The sequence below is a fragment of the Aplidium turbinatum genome, chromosome 14 (assembly GCF_918807975.1).
Source record: "Aplidium turbinatum chromosome 14, kaAplTurb1.1, whole genome shotgun sequence".
NCBI lineage: Eukaryota > Metazoa > Chordata > Ascidiacea > Aplousobranchia > Polyclinidae > Aplidium > Aplidium turbinatum.
In genome coordinates, this window is record NC_137485.1 from 2,701,389 (window position 1) to 2,725,813 (window position 24,425).

Genomic DNA, 24,425 nt, shown 5'->3' on the forward strand with positions numbered 1-24,425 from the left:
TCAATGTGAAGAAAGGCGTTCTTCCCGGCTATCAGCACAAGGCTGATTACTCACTAGCACAGCGAGCTGCAGTGACGCTTCGCTAACCAGAACGGTGTAGCTTCCACGCCAGCCATTGAGACCTCCAATTAAACGTTTAAGTTATTTTGGCAGCCGATTGTAGCATCGAATAGACAGCGATAGACACGTGTTTCGCCCATGAGGCTGGGCTCATCAGTATCGCACCGTATTCTTGCCACTTGAGTAATCGACCGCCGCTTTACCAGTCAGTTTAACTCTTATCTTTGTGGAAAGAAAGAGCCAACAAAACCAGCAGGTGCCAGGGGTAGGTCAATGTGAAGAAAGGCGTTCTTCCCGGCTATCAGCACAAGGCTGATTACTCACTAGCACAGCGAGCTGCAGTGACGCTCGATTAGGTCGATTACTCAAGCGGCGGTCGATTACTCAAGTGGCAAGAATACGGTGCGATACTGATGAGCCCAGCCTCATGGGCGAAACACGTGTCTATCGCTGTCTATTCGATGCTACAATCGGCTGCCAAAATAACTTAAACGTTTAATTGGAGGTCTCAATGGCTGGCGTGGAAGCTACACCGTTCTGGTTAGCGAAGCGTCACTGCAGCTCGCTGTGCTAGTGAGTAATCAGCCTTGTGCTGATAGCCGGGAAGAACGCCTTTCTTCACAGTCTTTCTAGTATTATTTACTTGTTTCTGTTTCTTGCTTTAGCCATCATAAAGTAACACACTGTTCACTTCAAACTCTGTTATTTATAATCATTATAAATAACAGAGTTTGAAGTGAACAGTGTGTTACTTTATGATGGCTAAAGCAAGAAACAGAAACAAGTAAATAATACTAGAAAGACTTGTAAATCTATCAATTCATTAGTTGATCAAACTTGGAAGTATAATATGGTGGACAAGAAGATGTATCACGTCGTGAGTTCTATGAATTGACTGTTCAAATCCAAATAATTTTAACGTGTGCTAGTTTGCACTAAAGGTCCTTCTTTAACAGAGACCATAAATAATGTCTCCTTCTCTTCAAATTAACACGTACTTTAAAGGGTATAGTTAATATCTTAAAACTGATTCAAGTATTTTTTTCACTGTATTTAGATGCTTTAAGTATCTGCTTTACGTGGATCCCTTGTGGACTTTACGCCCATTCAAGGTTAAAAAGTGTCGCAAACCCCCCCTTTTTAATTTGTAATTATTATATTGTACATTTTTTTTTTCATTTTTTTTTTTTTTTAATTTAGGACCTGGAGATAAAATTAAATTCGAAAAATTTACACCGTTTCATCTTGTTTGATCTTCGTCACAAATTTTCCAAACTATCAGCAGTGACTCTGCTATCAGCAAGTGGAATTTCAGAAAAATGCGAAAACAAGAAGTAGCCTAAAAAAGAAAGGAAGAAGAAAATAAAGTGAAGACAAGAAGTAGGCATGCAAGAGCGGAAAGTGCATCATATAAACACCACCGTCATTCTGGCAGAATAATTCTGCGCGATCAGCCTAAAAAAATGATCCGTAAAAATTTGCGCGATAAACAATGCGATGAAAGTAGCAACACTCGGAAGCTGATAAAATCACTTCTCGTTACCATATTAAAGCAAACGTTATATTTTTTCCATAGGAAAATGAACAGTGAACACAGAAATTTATATAAAAAACTCGACTTGTCAAAGATAAAGCAAGCGCAATTGCGAAAAGTAAAACATAAAATCGCATAGGCCTATTAAGACTGCTGTATGTGATGTGGCAAGAAAAGTAACTATCACAAAATCGTCTATAAAAATACTTTCCCGAAATATTTTTCGAAATTTTATTTTTGAATCGTGTTCAGAATTAAATTTCCTTTCCAGGGGTGTCACTCTCGTGTTGCGGCAGACGAAGGAAACGCAAGCAGAATGGTTTAAAAATGGGGTAAATATCTTACGTATTTAAAAATAAATAGAGATTTTAACGTTTATAGACGCCTTCAATCAAGCGTCTATAAAAGTACTTTCCCGAAATATTTTTCGGAATTTTCTATTTGAATCGTGTTCAGAATTATATTTCCTTTCCAGGGGTGTCAGTCTCGTGGTGCGACAGACGAAGGAAACGCAAGCAGAATGGTTTAAAAATGGGGTAAATATCTTACGTATTTAAAAATAAATAAAGATTTCAACGTTTATAGACGCCTTCAATTAAGCGTCTATAAAAATACTTTTCCGAAATATTTTTCGGAATTTTATTTTTGAATCGTGTTCAGAATTAAATTTCCTTTCCAGGGGTGTCAGTCTCGTGGTGCGGCAGACGAAGGAAACGCGAAAAGAGTGGTTTAAAAATGGGGTAGTTTGTCCTCGTTTTCTATCATGGCCGTTTTGAAAAATGTTATTGACTTTACGGGTGTCCCTTGAAGAAGCTTGCTTGTGGAAGGCGGTGGAATCGTAGTCTAAAGCCCCTATGGCGTTAATGTTGCTCGGTTCATTGACTTTTAGCAAAATGTAAGCGTCTACCAGAGGTTTGCTTAGCCAATCAATGGCCGATGGATTTGTATAGGGCTTTTCCTATTCGCTCTTGATTTTCCTACAGGGGTTATTACATGCCGTGAGTAAATCTAGCCAAGACACTTCGTGGTTTTTGTCTATTACGAGAGCGGTATCAGATAAACAGTTACGATTTATTGCCAAACTGTGCCACACCTTAGTTGAAAATTCCTTCATGTAATCGAAATCTTTTCTTATAGCAGTCCAAAAGTCATTTATCCGTGTGTCATTACACATAGGGGTTACAAAAGCAGTGTTTTTATAAACAGCCGATGTGGACATGGACTCACTTATGACATTGACGTATCGAATATGCTTTTTTGATTCATTGTTAGTGTAAAACCCAGTTGAACGACGTTTTTTTGGTTTTCTAAATTTAGAAACTACCAGACTAGTGCAATGGTTTGACTCATCTTTCAATGTTTGGTCGCTTTTGTTTTTGGAAGAAATGTGAGGTTTTCTGTAACCTTGGTGGATATAATGTGCAGAGTATATTTTTTCACTAGTTCTGATTTCATTTTCATATTGTTCCACAAAATTGTCGATACTTACAACTCGCTTTTCTTTTAAATAAATTTGTTTCAAATCCTAAAAATGCTTTCTAAATTTTTTCTAACTTTTTTGCATATAATAATAATAATCATTCGCTATCTCCGCTTGCAGCAGATTGCGCATCAACATGGGTTACTTGACAGGGTTCCATGTGATTTTATGAGCCGTACTGCTTCCATGCTGGCTCAAGGCAGATTGGAAGAGGGCAGTAGCGTAGCCAGGAATTTTGAAAGGGGGAGTTTGACGACCCAGCGGCGGGGGTCTGGGGGGCCTCCCCCAGAAAATTTTGAAAAATTATTTTGAATTTGGTGCATTCTGAGAGCATTTTCAATAAAAATGTGGGTATGAATATTCCTGTAAAATGGTGCTGTCCGGTGGCATAGCAAAAGGATAAGATCATGTTTTCTTCGGCATTTTTTGAAAATAAAGCTAAGTCTCTATGTTTTCTTGTTGCTAATTCCTGGCTGAGATGTTTAAATGTTTGGTATTGGCAAAACTCGTTCTTTTAATGCAGTTTTGTTTAAAATTAGGCAATTTTTTTTAGACTGAAAGCATCATTCTCAATATCGTGACGTCATACGCGTGCCAAAGGGGGGGGGGGGTTGTAACCCCCAAAACCCCCCCTTGGCTACGCCACTGGAAGAGGGTGATATGTCATTAGATTATCGCGTATAATATCGCAATATAAACCAGATAAAAATCTATGCGCAGTGCGACTGGGAGTCATTTCTTTCCATTCATCTAACGTGAGGAATATCTATGTTAACCGATTCACAACGTCGTTCACGCTTTTGCGATACTGGCTCTTCAAAATCCCCTAACCCCAAAATCCCCTAACTAACTTCAATGTTTCATCAGAAATCCAAGGTTTCTGATTTTGGGAGCATCCAAAAATACTACCTTCATTATCATTTACTCCGTTTGGGTCATTATTTTTGTTTTTTACATCAGTATATATTTTTTGGCGATCAATGTTTACATCATCTTTAGCTTTGTCATCAGGTTTTAGATTATCTATTTCATTTAGGCCTATGGTTTCATTGACTTTGACTTTTACATCAATACATTTTTTTTATTATTATTAACTTTTGCTTTTAGATCATCAATTTCCATTATTTTGTCAATTTTGGTTTTTATGTGATTAGTTTCGGTCTTTACTAAATTGTTGTCGCAGTTAGATAGAAGTAAATTTAATCGATTATTATCAGACAATTGTAAATCATCAGAATTAGTTGGAGAGGCAGATTTACTAACGTTACAAAGCAAATCAGATTTCTGCTGGAAAACTGAAGGTAAGACATTTAAATGTTGAATGGGTTTGTTGCTTACACCAACAAGTTTATGACAAAACACGGAATTTGAAGAATGCAACACTATCTGTTCAGCTTCGCAATTCGCATACAAGATGACTATTAGCACAATTCCATTTGTTTTTCTGTTATAGCTAATGCCGGACTATTTGGTGAGAATATGCAGCGAAGGTGAAACCATTTCAAGCAAGTTCCGCAGCACACATACTGTAATGTTCATAACTTACGTATAACGGTAAGTTGATCTTTGTGGGCTCCTCGTAAATCAAGATGAAGGCAGATTCATTTACTCTAAAATCTGGTGACCTACCACAGCTGTAAACATCACATAATAATAATGAATGGTTTGATCGGTACAGTGCAGTAATCAGTGAAGCGTGTTAAATCCGCATGAGGCAGTATTGCTTATCTGTTACACCTCCCTTCTTGCAGGATGTTCTTAAGCATTACTAATGACATTCACAACTGATAACAAATCACAAGCACGGTATAAATAATTCAATCACGATATCTTGCAGGTGTCTTAATATGTCTGCCAGATCGTGTCGTGCGATTAAGAGTATTCTCAACAACATGTGGAGTAATTTCATTTGGGGGGGGCGCTAGGTTGCTCTGTGTGGATGACACTTGAGCATTGTGTGGGAAGCTGGATGAAACTATGTCATCTAGATAATCATAATTACGTACAGGTGTTGAATTACAAGCTTTGTACAAATCACGCCGGTTTCGTCTAATTTGTCCATGAGAATTTTCTATGACGTACGAACGAGGCTCATCTCTTTCATTATTTACCATAGCTTTTTCCCAATAATTGTCTTTACGATAGCGTACTTCATCTCCCTTTTTCAATACAGGCAATGACTTAGTTCCACGGTCATAATAGTGTTTCTGACGACTTTGCCGGTTACACAAATCATCGTAAGCGTCAACAATTTGCGGTACAAGCAACTTCGTCGTGATAGGCAATTTTGTACGTAGTCTTCTGCTCATCAACATTTGTGCAGGTGAATACTGCAATCCAGCAATAGGCGAGTTACAATACTCTAACAATGCAATATACAGATCAGTATCATCATCATACGCTTTTTTCATCAAATTTTTGACAGTTTGGACAGTTCTTTCAGCCTGGCCATTACTTTGACTAAAACCAGGGCTAGATGTTGTGGACTTAATACCCCATTTGCTGGCAAATTGTAAAAACTCTTTACTACCAAATGGCATATTATCCGATACAATTTCCTCAGGAATGCCATGACGTGAGAAAATTTGTTTCAATTCATTAACAACACTTTTTGCAGTTTTATCAACTAGTTTCACTACTTCAGGGTACTTGGAGTAATAATCTACTACAACAAGATAATCAACATTATTAAGAGTCATTATGTCCGTTCCAACTTTAATAAAACGTCCATTCGGAATCACATGAGAGATTAATGGTTCTCTCTGATGACATCTTTGATACTTGCCGCAAGTTTGACAGTTTGCAACAACATCTTCAATGTCTGCACACATTCCAGGCCAATAAAGCAGTTCTCTTGCCCTAGATTTACATTTTTCACCACCTAAGTGGCTTTCATGAATTAAAGTCAACATTTCAGATTGTAACTTAGAAGGAACAACAATACGTTCATTTGAAAAAACAATGCCTTCAGAGAAGTGCAATGTGTTCTGCATATCCCAAAAACGTCTTGCTTGAGCCGGTACGCTTTTCCGTAGACTTGGCCATCCATTCAAGCAGTAGTTGGATATGGTTTGTAAGGTTGAGTCTTCCCTTGTAGCTTTTCGGAATTCTTCAAGTTTCGTAGAAGAAACAGGTAAATTTGTAATCAGTGAGTGTAGGCTATAACATACTCAAGCTCTTCATTCAATGCATTGTCTGATGTCTCCGGTAAATATGCTCTCGATAACGTGTCAGCCATATACATGTACTTTCCTGGTACAAATTTTACTCGAAGATCATATGGTTGCAATCTCAGCATCAGTCTTTGAAGTCTCGGTGGAGCCTTGTTTAAAGGTTGCTTCATGATTGTTTCCAGCGGTTTGTGGTCGCTTTCAACAGTCACGTCTTCTTTTCCATACACATACTGATGGAATTTCTCGGTTGCAAACACAATGGCAAGCATTTCCTTTTCAATTTGTGCATAATTCTTTTCGGCTGTTGTCATTGTTCTGGACGCATATGCAATAGGCTTACCCTTTTGCAATAAACAAGATCCTAAACCACTCTGTGATGCATCGCACTGAATTGTTACCGGATTGTTTACATCATAAAACGATAAAACTGGCTTACTTGTTAACACAGTTTTCAAGTGTGTCATCGCTTTGTCGTGTTCATCTGTCCATTTCCATTCAGCGTTTTTCTTCAAAAGTTCACGAAGGGGTGCTGTAATCGTTGACTCATTCGGTATGTACTGCGATAAATATTTTGTCATTCCCAAAAATCTTTGCAGAGATGCAATATCGTTTGGTTGAGGCATGTCTGCAATGGCAGATACTTTCTTGTTGTCTGGCTTCAACCCATCTTGTGACACGAAATTTCCCATGTATTCAACAGTACTGACTTTAAATTGAATCTTGTCCTTGTTGAATTTCACACCCTTGTCCTGTGCTCTGTTGAGCACACTTCGAAGAATTTCGTCATGTTGTATTTCATCAGTGGCTGCGATAATCAAGTCGTCAGCAATAACATGTACACCCAGTAAGTCGCCAAACGTTTCTTCGTTTCGTTTCTGCATAACTTCACTGGCGGATGAAATACCGAAGGGCATTCTTAAAAATCTCTTTCGACCCCATGGCGTGTGAAATGTTGTGAGATAGGATGATTCGTCACTCAGCTTCACATGCCAATACGCATTCTTCATATCAATAACAGTGAAAACATTTTTTCCTGATAACTTTGCTTGTACATCTCCTGGCGTCGGGATGTTATGGCGTTCGCGCATGATAACCGCATTAAGTGGTTTGGGGTCTAAGCATATACGCAAGTCTTTGTTTTTCTTCTCAACTACCACCAAGTTGCTTACCCATTCTGTTGGGATGTCTACATTCGCAATGATGTCATCCTCTTCAAGCTTGTCCAGGACGCTTTTCAGTTTGGGCTGTATTGCATATGGGACTCTACGGGGTGGTTGAACTACAGGTTGTGCATCAGGCTTTATCTGAATGTGGTACTCCTTTGCATAGGTACCAACGCCGGTGAAAACATTTGCATAATTAGTGTTTACGCTATCACGTGATAAGGGTTCACTACATACATCCACTCGCTTAACTAAATTAAGTTTTGCACACGATGATTCACCCAATATCGATAAGTTTACAACATCAGTAACATAGCACAATAAATCAAAATAATCACCGTTCTTATTTGCACATTTAATCACAGTAGTGCCTAAAGGCTTCACATTTAGATTTCCAAAACCACAAAGCTTAGTGTTGGTTTTAGTTAGTACTTGACCAGTCATGGCACTAAACAATTTCAACGGTATCACGTTGGCTTCGGCTCCTGTGTCTAGTTTAAACAAGACAGAAAATTTGTGATTATCTCCATCAATAACGGTAAGATGAGTTTTCATTCTGGATGTAAACTCTTCGTTACTGTTAATTGATGAGATTCTCAGGAAACCTACATCCTCATTTTGTGCTTCAATTTCATGCACGGGTACATGTCTTGCCGTACTGTCATTTGATCTCCTACAAACACTAGAAAAATGATTACGTCCACCACATTTATGGCACGCTTTGCCGTAAGCTGGGCATTTTCTAGGAGCATGTTTACCACCACAATATTTACACTTAGTAGGCCTATAATCAGTTTTTTCTACTGCACGTTTAAAATTATTGTGCCTAGTATTAGTACTGTGCTTGCTCAAAGCATTGATAGCATGTCCGTTTGCAGAATTCATTACTTTCATGTGATCCTTGCTGGCTTCTGCCGCATGACATATGTCCAGTGCTTTAGCTAATGTTAGATCAGGCATTTGCAACAACCTTTCTTTCACATGCGAGTCCTGCACACCAAACACTACTTGATTTCTCAGGTTTCGCTCTTTTTCGCGTACAGTCTCAAAATTACATCCTGTGGCAATGGTTCTTAAGTCATTGATCCATGAATCAACGCTTTCTCCTTCCCGCTGTGTGCGCTGCTGGAAGCGATGCGTTTCAAATATTTCGTTCTTTTGTGGCTCACAGTAGGTCTTAAACTTTTTTAGGACATCTTCTAGAATATCTTTCTTGTCTCCCTCTTCATTGGAGAACACGAAATTGTCAAAAATTTCCTGGGCCTCAGCCCCAGCCGCATTCAAAAAATTGGCTATCTGGACTTCCTGTGCCTTTTTGGTGAGTTCAGCTGCTACATGGTACACTCGATATGCACGCTCGAATTTGCGCCATGCTTCTGCAATATTTGTCACAGAGAAGCTCATTTCCTTTGGTTGCCTTAATTCCGACATGTTTTTTACAATGTACGGATTACTAGCGCAAAACGTACTGGTCACTCCAGTTGGACAACTTCAGTCCAAATTAACGTCTACCAACTTCTTATCTCACTCTGACACCATGTAATGTTCATAACTTACGTATAACGGTAAGTTGATCTTTGTGGGCTCCTCGTAAATCAAGATGAAGGCAGATTCATTTACTCTAAAATCTGGTGACCTACCACAGCTGTAAACATCACATAATAATAATGAATGGTTTGATCGGTACAGTGCAGTAATCAGTGAAGCGTGTTAAATCCGCATGAGGCAGTATTGCTTATCTGTTACACATACAGCGATCCGTCATTAGGCTTGTTACATATGCAGTCGAGAGGATTGTTTTCATGATTTTGATTTTGTAAAGAAATATCACTTCGATAAACAAGAGAAACAGTTGTTTAGTTTAGATCTGGGTTATTCTGTTGATCAACATCACAAAACTTTTGCGCACCTAACAAACGTTGAGGAGATATGTTGAGATGTCATGCCTTTCGCTATGTCTTTTTGTTTAGAAGAAACATATAATAGTTTTACCGATTCCCTAAAAGAAGAATCACGACACCATCTAGAATGTAGATGTAATTGTTCTCATTTCAGAGCGAAAAAAGGAAGCAGGCCAATGATTTTCCTTTAGCATTGCTGCGACACGTGAAGCAGTAAGGTAGTCATCGCGAGGGAAGTCGTCTATATGCTTGCTTATAAAATTTGCTAATTTAACAGCTAACTGAGAGGGCACAGTTTGTGATATCGAAACATAATTTGTTTTAACCCTTTGCTTTTCAACGTTTTTTTGGAAGTTAACTGCTCAAGGGGGGGCCGTTTTTGGATCAAATTCAATCAGCTGTTACGTGTTATCCGTTGATGCTATTTCAACAGAAGTTGCACTGGTGTGAAAGCAAATCATTTGTCTATAAGTTTGAAAACTCATTATTTTAAAATTTTATATGTTAAACTTGATATTTTAATTTTTGCAAAGGTACCGGTACCCAAAAACGACAATTTTGATTTAACTTGCCGCCTTTAATTAACCGTGCTAATCCGATTTCATGCAAACTTCTAAATAACAAAGAGCTCGATCGAACGCACGAAGTGTGTGTGCGGTGTGCCGAATCATTGCATTGATTAGAATTTACGACTTGCGAGCAAATCTTATTGTAAGCTACTCACTGATTCTAAAATAGTTACAATCAGAGTAATAGTGTTACACGAATTTGAAAAAAAACAAAACTGCGTTTGTTGTCTTACATTTTTATCCTAAACTAATGCATTCCGAAACTCATGGCTAGCTTCTAGATTTATGGAACCAAATTTCTCATAAGTAACACCTTAGCCTGCTTGAATAGCTGTTTACATCTTCGTTTGTGTATTTTAGGTCTACAATTGAGTTTGTAGTATGAATATTTTTAGTAGAGAGAAGACAATTGAACAAGTTGTTGAAATAATCTGAAATTTCTAAGTTCAAATTAGGTGCTTTTGAAATTGTGGATTTGTGTCAAGTCGCATCACAAATATCATGCAGGCCACATCATAAGTCATTTCGCTTACGGGTGTTTATAAACATGACTCATAAATTACATCCACAAAAAATACAGCATTTACATCAACAAAGCTAAGTTCGAAGCTCACTTTTTATTGAAGATTGTGTCAATCAATTTGAAAATACATTTTTAGTCAGCCAGCGTCAAAATAATGCAACAGCGAATTGAGGAACATGCGTAAACAAAGGAAATGTGAAATAACCCACAGTCAGCAAATCTACATAAATTTAACGTTTACAAATGTTGAATCAATGTAAAAGGACTGGATTGCTGACTGGGTCCTTATTGTTTGAAGCACTAAAAATACGCGTAAAAGCGACAACGTCAGCAAGGCAGTGATTATGTTTCTGGCCAAAAAAAAAATAACGTTTGACTTCAAAGATAAAAGTGATTATAACGAAGCTTCAAAGTTTGTCGTAAAACATTTTACTGAGATACAATAAACATAATCATTCTGTGCCAGATTGTGAGAAGACTTCCTAGATTATTTCCAACCATTTGCATGATTGCAAATTATTTTCTATATCATAACTTTACATTGCTAAAAAATGGATTCTTTGTTGAAACAACGTGGCTACAATTCTATAAAAAATTCTTAGGCCTACTACATTGAAGTAATGAAATTTTTTTTGTGATTTTGCTGATGACGTTTTACAATATCCGAGAAGTAAAAAATAATAATGATGAATTATTTTACAAAACCGTGGTTTGCAAGTGCTTCACAAAAAATTGTTGGGGGAAAATTTACTATTAGACGTAAAACGTTTGTAAAAGAAAATTGTCGGTTTACGTATTTATAATGTTTATTGCGCTGTTATCGAGTTATAAACTGCCTGTAGGCTATTGTCTACCTTTGTGGTTGCCGGCCAGCTTAGAGCAGCATGCAAACTAAGCGTTTATGGTATTTGCATCGTGTTATGATTCTCGAAAATTTCCCACAAGGTCTTTATTTTTATCGTGATATTTTGTGCCTCTTCTGTCCTAAACTTGAAGTTATTGTGCAGCACTATCCACATCGGTTTTTAGACTCAGTCTTCATTGAAAATCTTTTGTGTGGTGCATCATTTCAAGTAGTGTCTTCCCCTAAACTGTTACACAAACCTAGGGATATTGGACTTAGGGGATCCGAAGCTTATCCGTTTTTTCATTTATTCCGTCCAACTGAAGGGCATGCCTAAATGCATGCCGTGCTCGTTTTTAGTTTGGTTTAAGCTGAGTAGGTTATGAATATGGAAGACAAAGTTGTGACTAGTGTCAGTCTGTCAGATAGGCTAAACCGAGCAGATTATTAATTTTCAAAATTCTGTTGATTGGATGAAGTGTCAATCTGCTATTGCCTGGAGTGGTCATTTTCTAGGCCTTAGGGTACCAGTACTGTATGTTGGAGGGAAATAGTTAATTTCATTATAAACTGACGGTCCAAGTTTATTCATAATAAAAACATACTTGAGTTTAGTACTAATCAGCTGGAAGCAGCAAATGACCAATGAGATTAGTAGGCTAACACTGGGGGAGCAAGTCTTTTCGGCGCAGACAGTTAGGCGCCGGTCAAATAGATGCGCACACTGTGGCGTCTGGATATTTAAGTGCGAAGCACTGTGGCGCCCGTTTATTTAGGTGCTATTCCTAGTAAAGTCTGCAGATTGTATCAGCTTGGCAGGTAGGGCAATGCTTTTTACACAAAATGTTATATTGAACAAAAAAATATGTCATGGCTTCCGTGAGTGAAGCTGCTTATGCCGGCAATGCTTTTCCCACAAAATGTTATATTGAACAGAAAAATATATTGTATTTTAATGCGCGTGTTCGGCATTTATTTGTTGTTAGTCCAGGTTTGCGTCGGCGAACGTTTTATCTTATCAATAAATTATTCAAGTTTTCGAACATTACTGAGTTCACTTTTAGTTAAGTCAAATAATAACTACACTAAACATCAGTAAAAAATATACCGTACCGTAGCCTATATTCAAGCGGGTGGTAGGCTTGAGTGAAGAGTAACTTAGTTTTCTGTCAAAACCCTGACTAGGTTTAGTAACGAGCAAAGTCGCACCATTATGCTTGCAACTTGTAACCAGGGTTCACATGCCCTATAGAAGTGTATTCATGTAGTAGAGCGTTGTCTCATACGTACTCGCAACACGACCAATCCATCTGAGTAGAAGTAGCCTAATTGCGAAAGATAACAGATTAAGTAAAGGTCCATCTGGCTGCAACCTGTGTTCAGGATAAATAGCAAATGTCCTGTGGAGATGAGCTAAAATCAAGAGTAGTAGAGCATTGTCTCGCACCTCATATTCACACGCGCATTAACAAAACAACATATTTTTCTGTTCAATATAACATTATGTGTGAAAAGCATTGCCCTACCTGCCAAGCTGATACAATCTGCAGACTTTACTAGGAATAGCACCTAAATGAAAGGGCGCCACAGTGCTCCGTACCTAAATATCCAGACGCCACAGCGTGCGCGTCTATTTGACCGGCGCCTAACTGTCTGCGCCTAAAAGACGTGGACCCAACACTGGTAGGTAGGCTAACAATACGCAATTACACATCATTTCTACTCGTGCCAATGTATGATATAATGCTACCAAGTCTTTTTCATATCTCATTGTGCTTATATCTGAAACTAAGTACTTGTGCTTGAATGTTATAGGTCATTCAAATTGTTTAGCAATATGGGGTTTACCTGTTGCGTTCCTAATTGTAATACTGGTTATCGTTTATCTCAAAGTAATAGACCAAAAGTGTCACTTTTTCGATTACTTTGCAATCAAGATGCAATTCAAGTTTGGATTAAAGCTATTCCTAGAGAACAATATGTAGTCACTTCCTCCAGTAGAGTTTGTGCAAAACATTTTTATGATTCAGACTTTATAACAAGTACTACCGATGTCCGAGAAAGAAGAGTTGCAAAAAGAAAATTGTTGCAACTGAAAAAGCTTCGCCTAAAGCCGTCAGCTGTACCAAGAATATTTCCTGGTTTACCTGGTTATCTGACAAAGCAACACCCACCTAAAAGATCCACTTCTACATCTACAGCGTCTGCATGACTGAAAAAGGAAAATGATTTAACGACTAACCGAACAATTTAGACTCGTTTAATGATTTGAAAAAAGTGATGAATGCACTAGATGAAATCTTCTTTGTTGTTGCTGTCTCCGTTGACAATCATGTAAAAAACTTGCAACAGGTATTTATGTCTGCATGAATTGGTTGTGATGAGAGCTGGGTAATGATATTTTTGACATGCTTTAATTTGTCACTAGACCCAGGGTAGTTCCCGGTGCCGTTAAAGGGTAATGGTTTGCGCATGTGCGCGCCTATTTGACCGGCGCCTAACTGTCTGCACCTAAAAGACGTCGACCCTTGTAAGTTGGGTGTACTTTTATGCAGTTTGAATGTATATACAAATTTATTGGACAAAAGGTGTAATTTTATTGGTGGTAATGCTTTGCTTCACATAGTTCAAATTAACTAACAATGTACATACTCTTTTATTTAGAAAAATGTTCATGGATATGTGCGGGAACAACAAATTGTCAAGTTGCATTGTGCATCCTACAAGGAAAGAAAAGCATTTGTACCTATTATTTGACTTCACACAGTTTTAAAAATATTTTCAATAATTTTCTGAATAGAAAGAGAATGCACTTTCCCCCTGTTGGTGAAGATCATAGACACATCTTTGGTGAAAAATGCACTGCTCATTTTGAGCATATAAAACGCTTGTATGCTCTTGAGGAACACAAGCCTCTGAAGGCTGCATTTGCACTGAGGAAAGCATCGCTAAATCCCAGCAGCATAGCACGTACGTACATCACCTGGCAACATGCTTTAAGTAAGTAAAGTTGTAAAATATGGTATTAATGACACAGACCCATCTGTGAATTGAATATAGAACTCACTGCCTTGTAAGGCATACACTTAAATGGTGCTCAGCTGGTGTAGTTTCTGTCTTGTATGCAGAAAGGTTTTGTCCGGATGATATGAGCATTAAGCACAACCACATTTTAAAATAGCATTTGAAATTGGTCGGTTATGACATCACAAAGACATATATAAAAGAAAGTAATAATATGCTAGTAATTTAGGTTAGCACTATTACTGGAAACTGTGTACGAAATTAAAGTCATAGAATAAAAAATACTGAATAAGACTATTTTTGCCAGCCGCAAGCTCGCAAGCCAACGATGGCCTTTGCTATTTTCAGGTGTGTTCTATGAATCAACTGCGCAGTGCGCATGCCTTAGAGTTGTATGGTGAAAGCAATGCTGGGTTCTTGGAAACATCAAGATTTGTGAAATTCATATCTAAAATTTGGAAAATCATGTTCGTTAAATCACCATTTAAGGGTATGTCATGTCACTATACTGATATCGCAAATTTTACATATATATAAAGCAGACTTCGTACAACCAACAGCAACAGCTTTTCTGCAAAGTTTACAGAAGTTAGTGGAAGAAGTTAAAAACAGTGAACCAGCATATATGGATCAATCTTATTGGTGCATACGAGAATACGACGACCCTAAAGCTGTTCTAAAGTTTATTATGCTTCCTGTCCACAACATTACTTGTGAAAATTTTCTGTTTTTTTTTCAATCCAAATTAGATCATGAGCAAGTGGTAGAATCACTATCACCAGCAACTATTCCAACACATTAATAGCCAAATTTAGGACTTGTAGACTACATGAGGAAACATTTGCTACTGATAGCGGTTCGACATGTTACTTTCCAGGCGTCGCACTCTCTTATGAACGGTTACATATTAATGCAATGTTATTGATAACATTTTTTCTTTTTTGTTTGTGAAATGCTCACTTAACTCACTGCATTGTGTGTTTTGAAGGTGTAGCAAAAAAGGATGACATGTGCATGCCAAGGAAATTTCCTAAAGAAGGAGAGGATCAACCTCCCATCATGTGCTACCTTGCAGCTGCAGTTGATATATTTGTGAAGTGGCAACAATCTGGAAATGCTGGTCTCACTGAGCAAACATTCTTGGCATACATTCAAACGATGACAGCAGTGCCCGAACTTGCTCAGTATTTGCATGACAGTTTGGGATTGATGTACATTCTTCAGTGCCAACAGAGTTGTGCTTCGCTGTAACGACAATGGCTGTTCAGTATTACGATGTCGTACTCAGCAATCCTTCTGCTAAAAAGAAAATCCTCACCCTACCAAACTCACACTTTGCTTTTATTCGAGCCGTTAAAAATGCAGCAGAGACGTCATTTGGTTTGCAGGCTGATGTGGCTTGTTCAAAAGGCCACTGCAATTTCGTGTTGATTGGAAAAACTTCGTTTAATTGTTTTGCCAAAAATCAACTGAAACGTTTGAACGCTTCCAGGCGCGAGGAACCCGCGAAGATGGCTCGAACAGTACGCAAGCTTACGAGTGGTGGTTCACGCAAGACTGCAAATACTTGAATTTATGTCATTGCCTGATTACGAGCTCAGTGGCTGAGTGGTTTCGCCTTCGGCTCTGGTGCTGGTAGATCTGAGATCGATTCCAGGTCGGGCCAAACCGAAGACTTTAAAAACGGTACCGATTGTGTTCTATCCTGCATAGCGCAGTGAGAATGAGTCGGGTAATAATGTGATAACATCGTAAACCTGATATAAATGAAAAATGAGCCCTGTCGCTAAAAGACCTTAGCTGTTGTAGAGCTACAATAAATAAAATCATAACATTATTATTATTCATTGCCTGATTGTGGTTACAGTGTAAAGTTATGATATCTGATTGTCCAGTGATATCATATTTATAGGTATTATTCTTGTTTGTGTACATAGCCTAGTAGCCAAGTTTATGAACAAGTCGTTTTTTTTCTTTTGTGGATTCTACATGTAGCCTAATGAATTGGTTATAACTTATAATATTAATGATTTTGTCATCAACATAAGATTGACAATAATGTACAGATACAACTTTTGTGAAACGACGAATAAAACAGCCAGTGCAAAACAAACATTTTCTCGTGTAGTAACACCGCATTGTGCAATTCATTGTAGGCAACATGGTTAGCCCTTCAGTTGGACGGACGAATTTTGAGTTTCGCATCCCGTTAGTGTCTAGGTATCCCTGCACAAACCGCCCAGAACCAGGTTGATTATTATGTATCTTACAGCCGTCGAGAGCCCGTTATTGTATGTGTGGAATTATTACTGTAGATGTCTGACTAAATTCATGCCAAAGTCGAGCAAATTCTGCTGTCGGGATCCTTGCCGTTATTTACTGTATTTTGTGTTGATAAGTTTAGGCAGCATTTTTCCAAGATAAATGAAGACATCGGTATTGTTCGTCACTTAGATTTAGTTTTCTCAGCATTATTTATTCATTCTTTGATCCACTAGTTTGTCCCACTTTTGGTATAATCGGATCGTTTATAAATGGCGGGTCTTCACAATAGCCGGCCTCTTATACATTGGCGCAACGTATTCAGATGTTGAATCAATGATGAAGAAAGCTGATTTGTTGTTTGTCTTATGTGACGCCTAAATTTATGCCTCGTCTACAGTACAAAATATTTTGTAATGTACATTGTACATTTTGTTTGTAGGCCTACATTACAAAATATTTTGTAATGTAGATGAGGCATTTTCATCTTTATTTTGCGCTCTTTGGAACAAAACACAGTGCACTGTGAAACAAAAATACAGGACATTCATTCATAGCTTGTCACGCCAGTGTCGGAGCCAGGTAAGAGCATTGTTTGTGATGTTTTTGAGGTCGTTGTCATCACATGAAGGGCTAAGGGGGCAGTTGGTGAGGATGTGCTTCATTGTCTGATTGTCTAGGCCGCAATCACACATTGGGTCAGGAGTCATCTTCCATCGGAAAAGATTGCTTTTATTTCTCCCGACTCCGCAGCGGGCTCTGTTTAGGCAGCACCACTCTCTTCTCTCAAGGGTGGGAGTTTGTTGTAGACTTTCGGAAGGACTTGGGATGGCAGGATGTTGTGTCCTATCGGGCTCAGAGGTCCACATTTCTAGTCGTGCAGCTGTCGCGCTTGTGTGTTCCAATGGGCCGACTTTGATGAAGCTTTTGCGTGACTTGAGTCTTGCTGGGATAAGTTTGTGTTCATAGAGAGGGTGGCGTTGGTCGGATATTTGTTTTACTCTTTCCTTTTTACTCTTTCCTTTTTACAGGACATAACAACAAGTAGGCGACATAAAGCAGTGAAGGGACGCCATCGAGTTAGCTGCTACGTGTAAATGGAGCCTATCTCATAATTTTGAGTGTATCTCACAATTACTGTTTGCAAAAACGCTATTTCTCCGGCTTCTCCCAAAAGCATTTGCAGTGATACATTTCCTCAATTGCAAGTTTTGTCAATGAGAGCATTTCCATAGAACGTTTATTTCGAAACCAGGTTTTCGTGTCTTTATCCAAGAGAAGATTTCTTATTGTAACGTTTTTTATTCGTCAATGAATATTATCTGCTTGAAACAACTGTTTTGAATAGTTTGTGGCCTCCATAGCCTACTATTTTGATCGTGGATTGCTATTCTTCTTTGTAGAGCTGATAACGCAAAAAACGTTTGCTATTATTGTTTCTAATTAACAGCTTTGCGATCACTGGCTTTTCTTTGTAGCATAAGAAATTACGCGCTTTGTATTATTGAGGTCAAACCAAACAAAGGAAAGCAAGAGGATGCTTCTCTCTGATCGCGCATATCGATGCACGAAGCAATTATGAGCTTATGGCTTGTTATCGCAATGTAATCCATTTCACGCTTTGCTGGAAGTGAGCTAGAAACAGCAAAAATTCACCAAAATCTTGAATTTACAAGAAAACTACACAACTTTTAGCATCAAATTTAATATCATCAGATGCGCCAGGGAATTTTAGGAAAAGTCAAGAAAAACCAAGTGCATGGCGTTACTGTGCTTCAAATAATTAAAGGAAATATGAGGGGGGGGCCAAATCTGGCCTCCCTTTGAGGAGCAAAGTGTTAAAATGATCTATTAAGTTTTTATTTTTTCGACAAAAGGTCAACAAATATTTCTCTCGTTTAGAAGCAGCACACTTGGCACGAAAACTCGAAGACGTTAAAAACTCTACACGGTTTGATTTGTTGCTCAGGGAATGCAAATTATTTTTCGCTAAATACCTACCATTTTCATTTTCTGTTTGACTTACAAAGTCATCAGAAGCACCTCCAAAGTTCATTGACAACATTTTGCTGTTACGTTTCGGAAAGATGCTTTCTTGGCAAACTAAATCAAAATGAAATAACGTTTAAGTGGATAAAACCGATTTTGTGAAACAAAGCTCCGAGTAGGGTTACAACTGGCACCACTCGTCCCTGTACCAGACCTCACAACACCAGGACCACCACCACTCGACCCTGTATCAGACTTCATAGCACCAGAACAGGCAGAACTTGCACCGGAAGCAGAAATCAGAGCACCAGAACAGGCACCACTTGTCCTTGTAGCAGACCTCACAACAACAGGACCAGACTTCATAGCACCAAAATCTCTATTTATTTTAAATTACGTAAGATATTTACCCCATTTTTAAACCATTCTGCTCGCGTTTCCTTCGTCTGCCGCACCAGGAGAGTGACACCCCTGGAAAGGAAATTTAATTCTGAACACGATTCAAAAATAAAATTCCGAAAAATGTTTCGGGAAAGTATTTTTTATAGACGCTTAATTGAAGGCGTCTATAAACGTTAAAATCTCTATTTATTTTTAAATACGTAAGATATTTACCCCATTTTTAAACCATTCTACTCGCGTTTCCTTCGTCTGCCGCACTACGAGAGTGACACCCCTGGAAAGGAAATTTAATTCTGAACACGATTCAAAAATAAAACTCCGAAAAATATTTCGGGAAAGTATTTTTATAAACGCTTGATTGAAGGCGTCTATAAACGTCGAAATCTCTATTTATTTTTAAATACGTAAGATATTTACCCCATTTTTAAACCATTCTGCTCGCGTTTCCTTCGTCTGCCGCACCACGAGACTGACACCCCTGGAAAGGAAATTTAATTCTGAACACGATTCAAAAATAAAATTCCAAAAAATATTTCGGGAAAGTATTTTTATAGACGCTTGATTGAAGGCGTCTATAAACGTTGAAATCTTTATTTATTTTTAAATACGTAAGATATTTACCCCATTTTTAAACCATTCTGCTCGCGTTTCCTTCGTCTGCCGCACCACGAGACTGACACCCCTGGAAAGGAAATTTAATTCTGAACACGATTCAAAAATAAAATTCCGAAAAATATTTCGGGAAAGTATTTTTATAGACGCTTAATTGAAGGCATAAACGTTGAAATCTCTATTTATTTTTAAATACGTAAGATATTTACCCCATTTTTAAACCATTCTGCTCGCGTTTCTTTCGTCTGCCGCACCACGAGAGTAACACCCCTGGAAAGGAAATTTAATTCTGAACACGATTCAAAAATAAAATTCCGAAAAATATTTCGGGAAAGTATTTTTATAGACGCTTGATTGAAGGCGTCTATAAACGTTGAAATCTTTATTTATTTTTAAATACGTAAGATATTTACCCCATTTTTAAACCATTCTTCTCGCGTTTCCTTCGTCTGCCGCACCACGAGAGTGACACCCCTGGAAAGGAAATTTAATTCTGAACACGATTCAAAAATAAAATTCCGAAAAATATTTCGGGAAAGTATCTTTATAAACGCTTAATTGAAAGCGTCAATAAACGTTAAAATCTCTATTTATTTTTAAATACGTAAGTTATTTACCCCATTTTTAAACCATTCTGCTCGCGTTTCCTTCGTCTGCCGCAACACGAGACTAACACCCCTGGAAAGGAAATTTAATTTTGAACACGATTCAAAAAGAAAATTCCGAAAAATATTTCGGGAAAGTATTTTTATAGACGATTTTGTGATAGTTACTTTTCTTGCCACATCACATACAGCAGTCTTAATATGCGATTTTATGTTTTGTTTTTCGCAATTGCACTTGCTTTATCTTTGACAAGTCGAGTTTTTTATTTAAATTTCTGTGTTCACTGTTCATTTTCCTATGGAAAAAATATAACATTTGCTTTAATATGGTAACGAGAAGTGATTTTATCAGCTTCCGAGTGTTGCTACTTTCATCGCATTGTTTATCGCGCAAATTTTTACGGATCATTTTTTAGGCGGATCGCGCAGAATTATTCTGCCAGAATGACGGTGGTTATATAAACAAGTAGACTGGTCTGGAATGAGATACAATTAATTATTATTGAAATGCAACTTTAATTTGTATTAAATAGTTATTTTATGTAGCCTAACCTGTATTTCTAAAAGAAGTGCTGCCAGACCTTATTGGATGTTTGTATTGAAATTCGTATTATCATAAAACCACAGTCTCTATATTACTAGTCTGGAAGGCTAACGAAAAAGGCAGTTGTCGTCGCTCGTGAAACAGCGCCCCTAGTGGCGGTACAGTATATTATGAAAGCAAAGCACCAAAGTTATGCAAATACAGGCATATTGTCTACTATCAATGGTGAAATTGTGCAAGATATTGTGGTTGCAGACTTGTTTTTAACTAATGTAGAATGTTTAGGATGTTAGTTACAGTATTTATCTAGAAAAATTCGTTTGGTTTACTTTTCTGAGGCTTGGGTTAGCATGACTACAAGTAGTTAAAAGATGATGTAAGTTCAAATTATAAGGAATTGAATTTTGGCTTCTTCAGCAGAAGACCAAAACATAGGTTGTTGAAAGGCTGGTTAGTTGATAAACTTTTCTGCCAGGAATATTAGGCACTGGTTAGTTTAAAGGAAGGCACTTGTTGCCAATGGAAATTGACCTAGACTCAAGATTAAACAGTAGGCTACTTTTGTCTATTCAAAGTCTATAAATGTACATAGATATTAATTACATTATGTAAATCTAGATAAGGCTATATCAGACATGTGCAAATTATAATGCACTGGTCAAATCTATACTTGTCACAATCAACAATTTTGCTGTTCATTAAGAATATGTGAATTACAGTCAATAAATTGCCCATTCTTGTGGCTAGTTTTCTAGGTTAGGCCCAATAAGTTTATTCTAACTTGCCATTGAATATTTATTGTTTGTCAGTTTACACTACAGACTGCAGATATACTGGCAAAAAAAAACTTGTTTGTATACTACTGATAAAAATATAAAGTTACGTGTGTAATCTCCTTTCTTGTTCCACTTAAGATATTTTGCACCAAAATGAAGAAGTGCATAATTTGTCATGACACATTTGTAGCCTATATATTATGAGTTCTTATTCACTACCGTGTCCGTAACCATGGTTGATTTTGAGCCAATTCCACTAAAAATAACAGCTAGTTTTATAGAAAAGGAAATGCAGCACTTCTATATTTCAGATATGTCACATTTAGCATGTTACTCGTGGGCCACTCATGATATAGAAAACAATTTATATGCATAATACAAATAGAGAATGTTCAAAAATACAGTATATGTTTATTACAATACAGCAATAAGTGTACAGAAAGGTTTTATATTGTTTTAAAAAGTCATTAAAATGTTGTCACAATGTTTGGAGGCTCTTCAAGACATGAGTGAAGAAGAACTTATCGTACAATATTTTTTGATGAGGTATGTTTATTGTTTAACTACACTTAATACTTTTGCAGCTTACTCGTTAACAATTCTCCGCAACAGCATTATCTGTTATCCGGGTTATTGTGATTATTCTTGTATTTTTTGTTTTTGTCTTTTTGCATGTATGGTAATTAATATGGACTTATTGGTCTGATGCAAATAAATAGTATAAAAAGATAATAATAATATTATCAATATCAAATTTGGAAATGTAGCCAATGAAATACATAACTGCAGGTTGAAAAAGTTAGCTTTCGAAAGCATAATATGCAATATGCACTATTATGATGGTGCTACTTTAGAAGTGCATTAATTCAATAATTCTGTAGCTATATTTACATTTTGAGGTACCGGTAATGAACCTTCTTTGGGTGCCATTTTTTGCATACTATATTATATATAGCAATTGAACGTGACTTATTTTACACAAAACATATAATATGCATTACATTACTGGTATGCTAAAGAACTATGGCATCAAATGGTCACCCAAGTTCGGAGAGATTAATGGCACTTAAAAGATGATTATTCATAACTGAATTTATTTGTATTTTACAGTTGAATGAAGATTTGGAAGGTGGAAATTCGCCTATGACGGGGATATTCCCTTCGAAAAGTGGTGTATTACACCGACATATTGCGCGCAATGAAATTAACAACCTTAATCTGCCTAATGCATATCTCGACTATTGTGAAGAAAGCTTATTGCCGGACTTGGACTGTGTAAGGTATACAGCAATACATACAGAAACCCTCTACGAAGGCGCTTTTGAAGAACTTTTCTAGACCCTTACTATGTTGACCTGTATTGTTTTCGCTGTAATGGTCAGAAATAAAAAAAAAACTTAACTGAAGTGCTGTATGCGTATGAGGATTGAGGAGTCATATTTTTGCCACAAGACTTCTTACATGGTAGAAACAAAACAGCTAAACAATCGCATAAGCCGAACAGTGCACTATGTAGCACTCTGAAAAGTATAAGCAATTCTAAAAGCAAACATTGAAGGAGAATTCCGGGACTACAGAGAAGGGGACTTCCGACTCAAAAACGGCATGGGCCTTAAGAGGGTTACTACCGCTCAAACGAAAATCGACAAAAGATAACATCTAAACGTCTTTCTGTTTCCTATAACAACTTTTAAGGGTACTCAGCACAAAATTGAATAAGCTCTGGCTATATTTACACTATATAGTGTAATAATTACCTCAATAGTGTTGCCAGATAAGGAATTCTGCCCTAATTTGAGAAAAGTTTAAAGCTGTTGAAAACAAAAACTTGAATTTTGTAAATTATTTTAGTCCTGGGCAAAGATGAAAACGCTAATCTTATTCCTAACTCTAACCCTTACCTTAACCCCTAACTTTAATCCTAAGTCTGGCAACACCTGATTGTAACCACGGCATTAAGTGTGGAAAAATAGCCACTTCCAATTGAGTATATGGTGTGGAAAAATATGCAAACACTGATAAAACGTAACTTTAGTATTATAAACATTTCACTATATACGGTAACATTTAAAATCAAAAGGCTACATGGAATCGCCAATACTATAAGACCGTATATCCTATATTTATTTTTTTTTTAAATTAAACAAGGATGATTATAATGCTGCCGCAACGCCAACATTGTTAAGCCTATGTGTTTCCGGAGGCTCCAGGTCCCCTGCTGCCACGGGCAAGCATATTAACCCTTGAAAGGGGGGTGTCACGACTGCCAAGTCGCTCATTGTTGCCTGGTTTCGGAGGATGTTTGAAGTTCCTTGATTGGGGTAGGATCTCTACACATACAGATAGAAAATAATGTAGTGCAGTCGAGCATCTGTAGGAGCAAACGGCCTTAACTGATCCATTCATACTGATCCACCGTTGATAGTTAAAAATATGCCTGTATTTGCATAGCCTACCTTCCAAGCAGATTCTGTGATTTGACCACAGTCTCTATATTAAAAACTTAAGACTAACTTAGTAGGATAATCTGGTAATAAGAAAAAATAGCCTTATAGGCCTATTTAGCGGTAATCTGCAAACAAGAATTTAACCTAACAACCTGCAGTTGACATTACTCGGCTAAGCCTGCCTAGTGCCTATAGACTTTTGGCTACAACTTGCAAAAGTACTGTACTTCCACTTGAGGCGCTGTCTCAAATGCTAGGACACACCCTTGCATAGCAACGCCATTGAGCTTCCAGACTAGTAATATAGAGACTGTGATAAAACTGCTTAATGGTTCATGGCACGAATTAGGTTGCATCCATCCTTTCGTGCTTTGATACCCATCCACATTCCACACGCCTCTTTCTCAGACTCCATCAGGGTGTTGACTATGGAACAAATCTATGGCTGTGGCATAACTTCTGGGAGGAATGTCTAATTGTCTAACCACAGTCTCTATATTACTAGTCTGGAAGCTCA

The 24,425-nt window shown here is 37.6% G+C and overlaps 2 protein-coding genes across 2 annotated transcripts; one reads left to right on the forward strand and one right to left on the reverse strand.

Moving 5' to 3' along the window:
- Window positions 1–6,219: 6,219 nt before the first annotated feature.
- On the reverse strand, window positions 6,220–8,841 carry LOC145783634 (uncharacterized). Its single transcript, XM_082595526.1, has one exon. It carries the CDS (start codon window positions 8,839–8,841, stop codon window positions 6,220–6,222), a length of 2,622 nt encoding a protein of 873 aa, XP_082451652.1.
- Window positions 8,842–14,545: 5,704 nt separating this feature from the next.
- On the forward strand, window positions 14,546–16,158 carry LOC145783472 (uncharacterized). Its single transcript, XM_082595356.1, has 2 exons — window positions 14,546–14,761; window positions 15,260–16,158. The coding sequence occupies exons 1-2, from the start codon at window positions 14,629–14,631 to the stop codon at window positions 15,520–15,522; spliced, it is 396 nt and encodes a 131-aa protein (XP_082451482.1). The 5' UTR covers window positions 14,546–14,628; the 3' UTR covers window positions 15,523–16,158.
- Window positions 16,159–24,425: the final 8,267 nt, after the last annotated feature.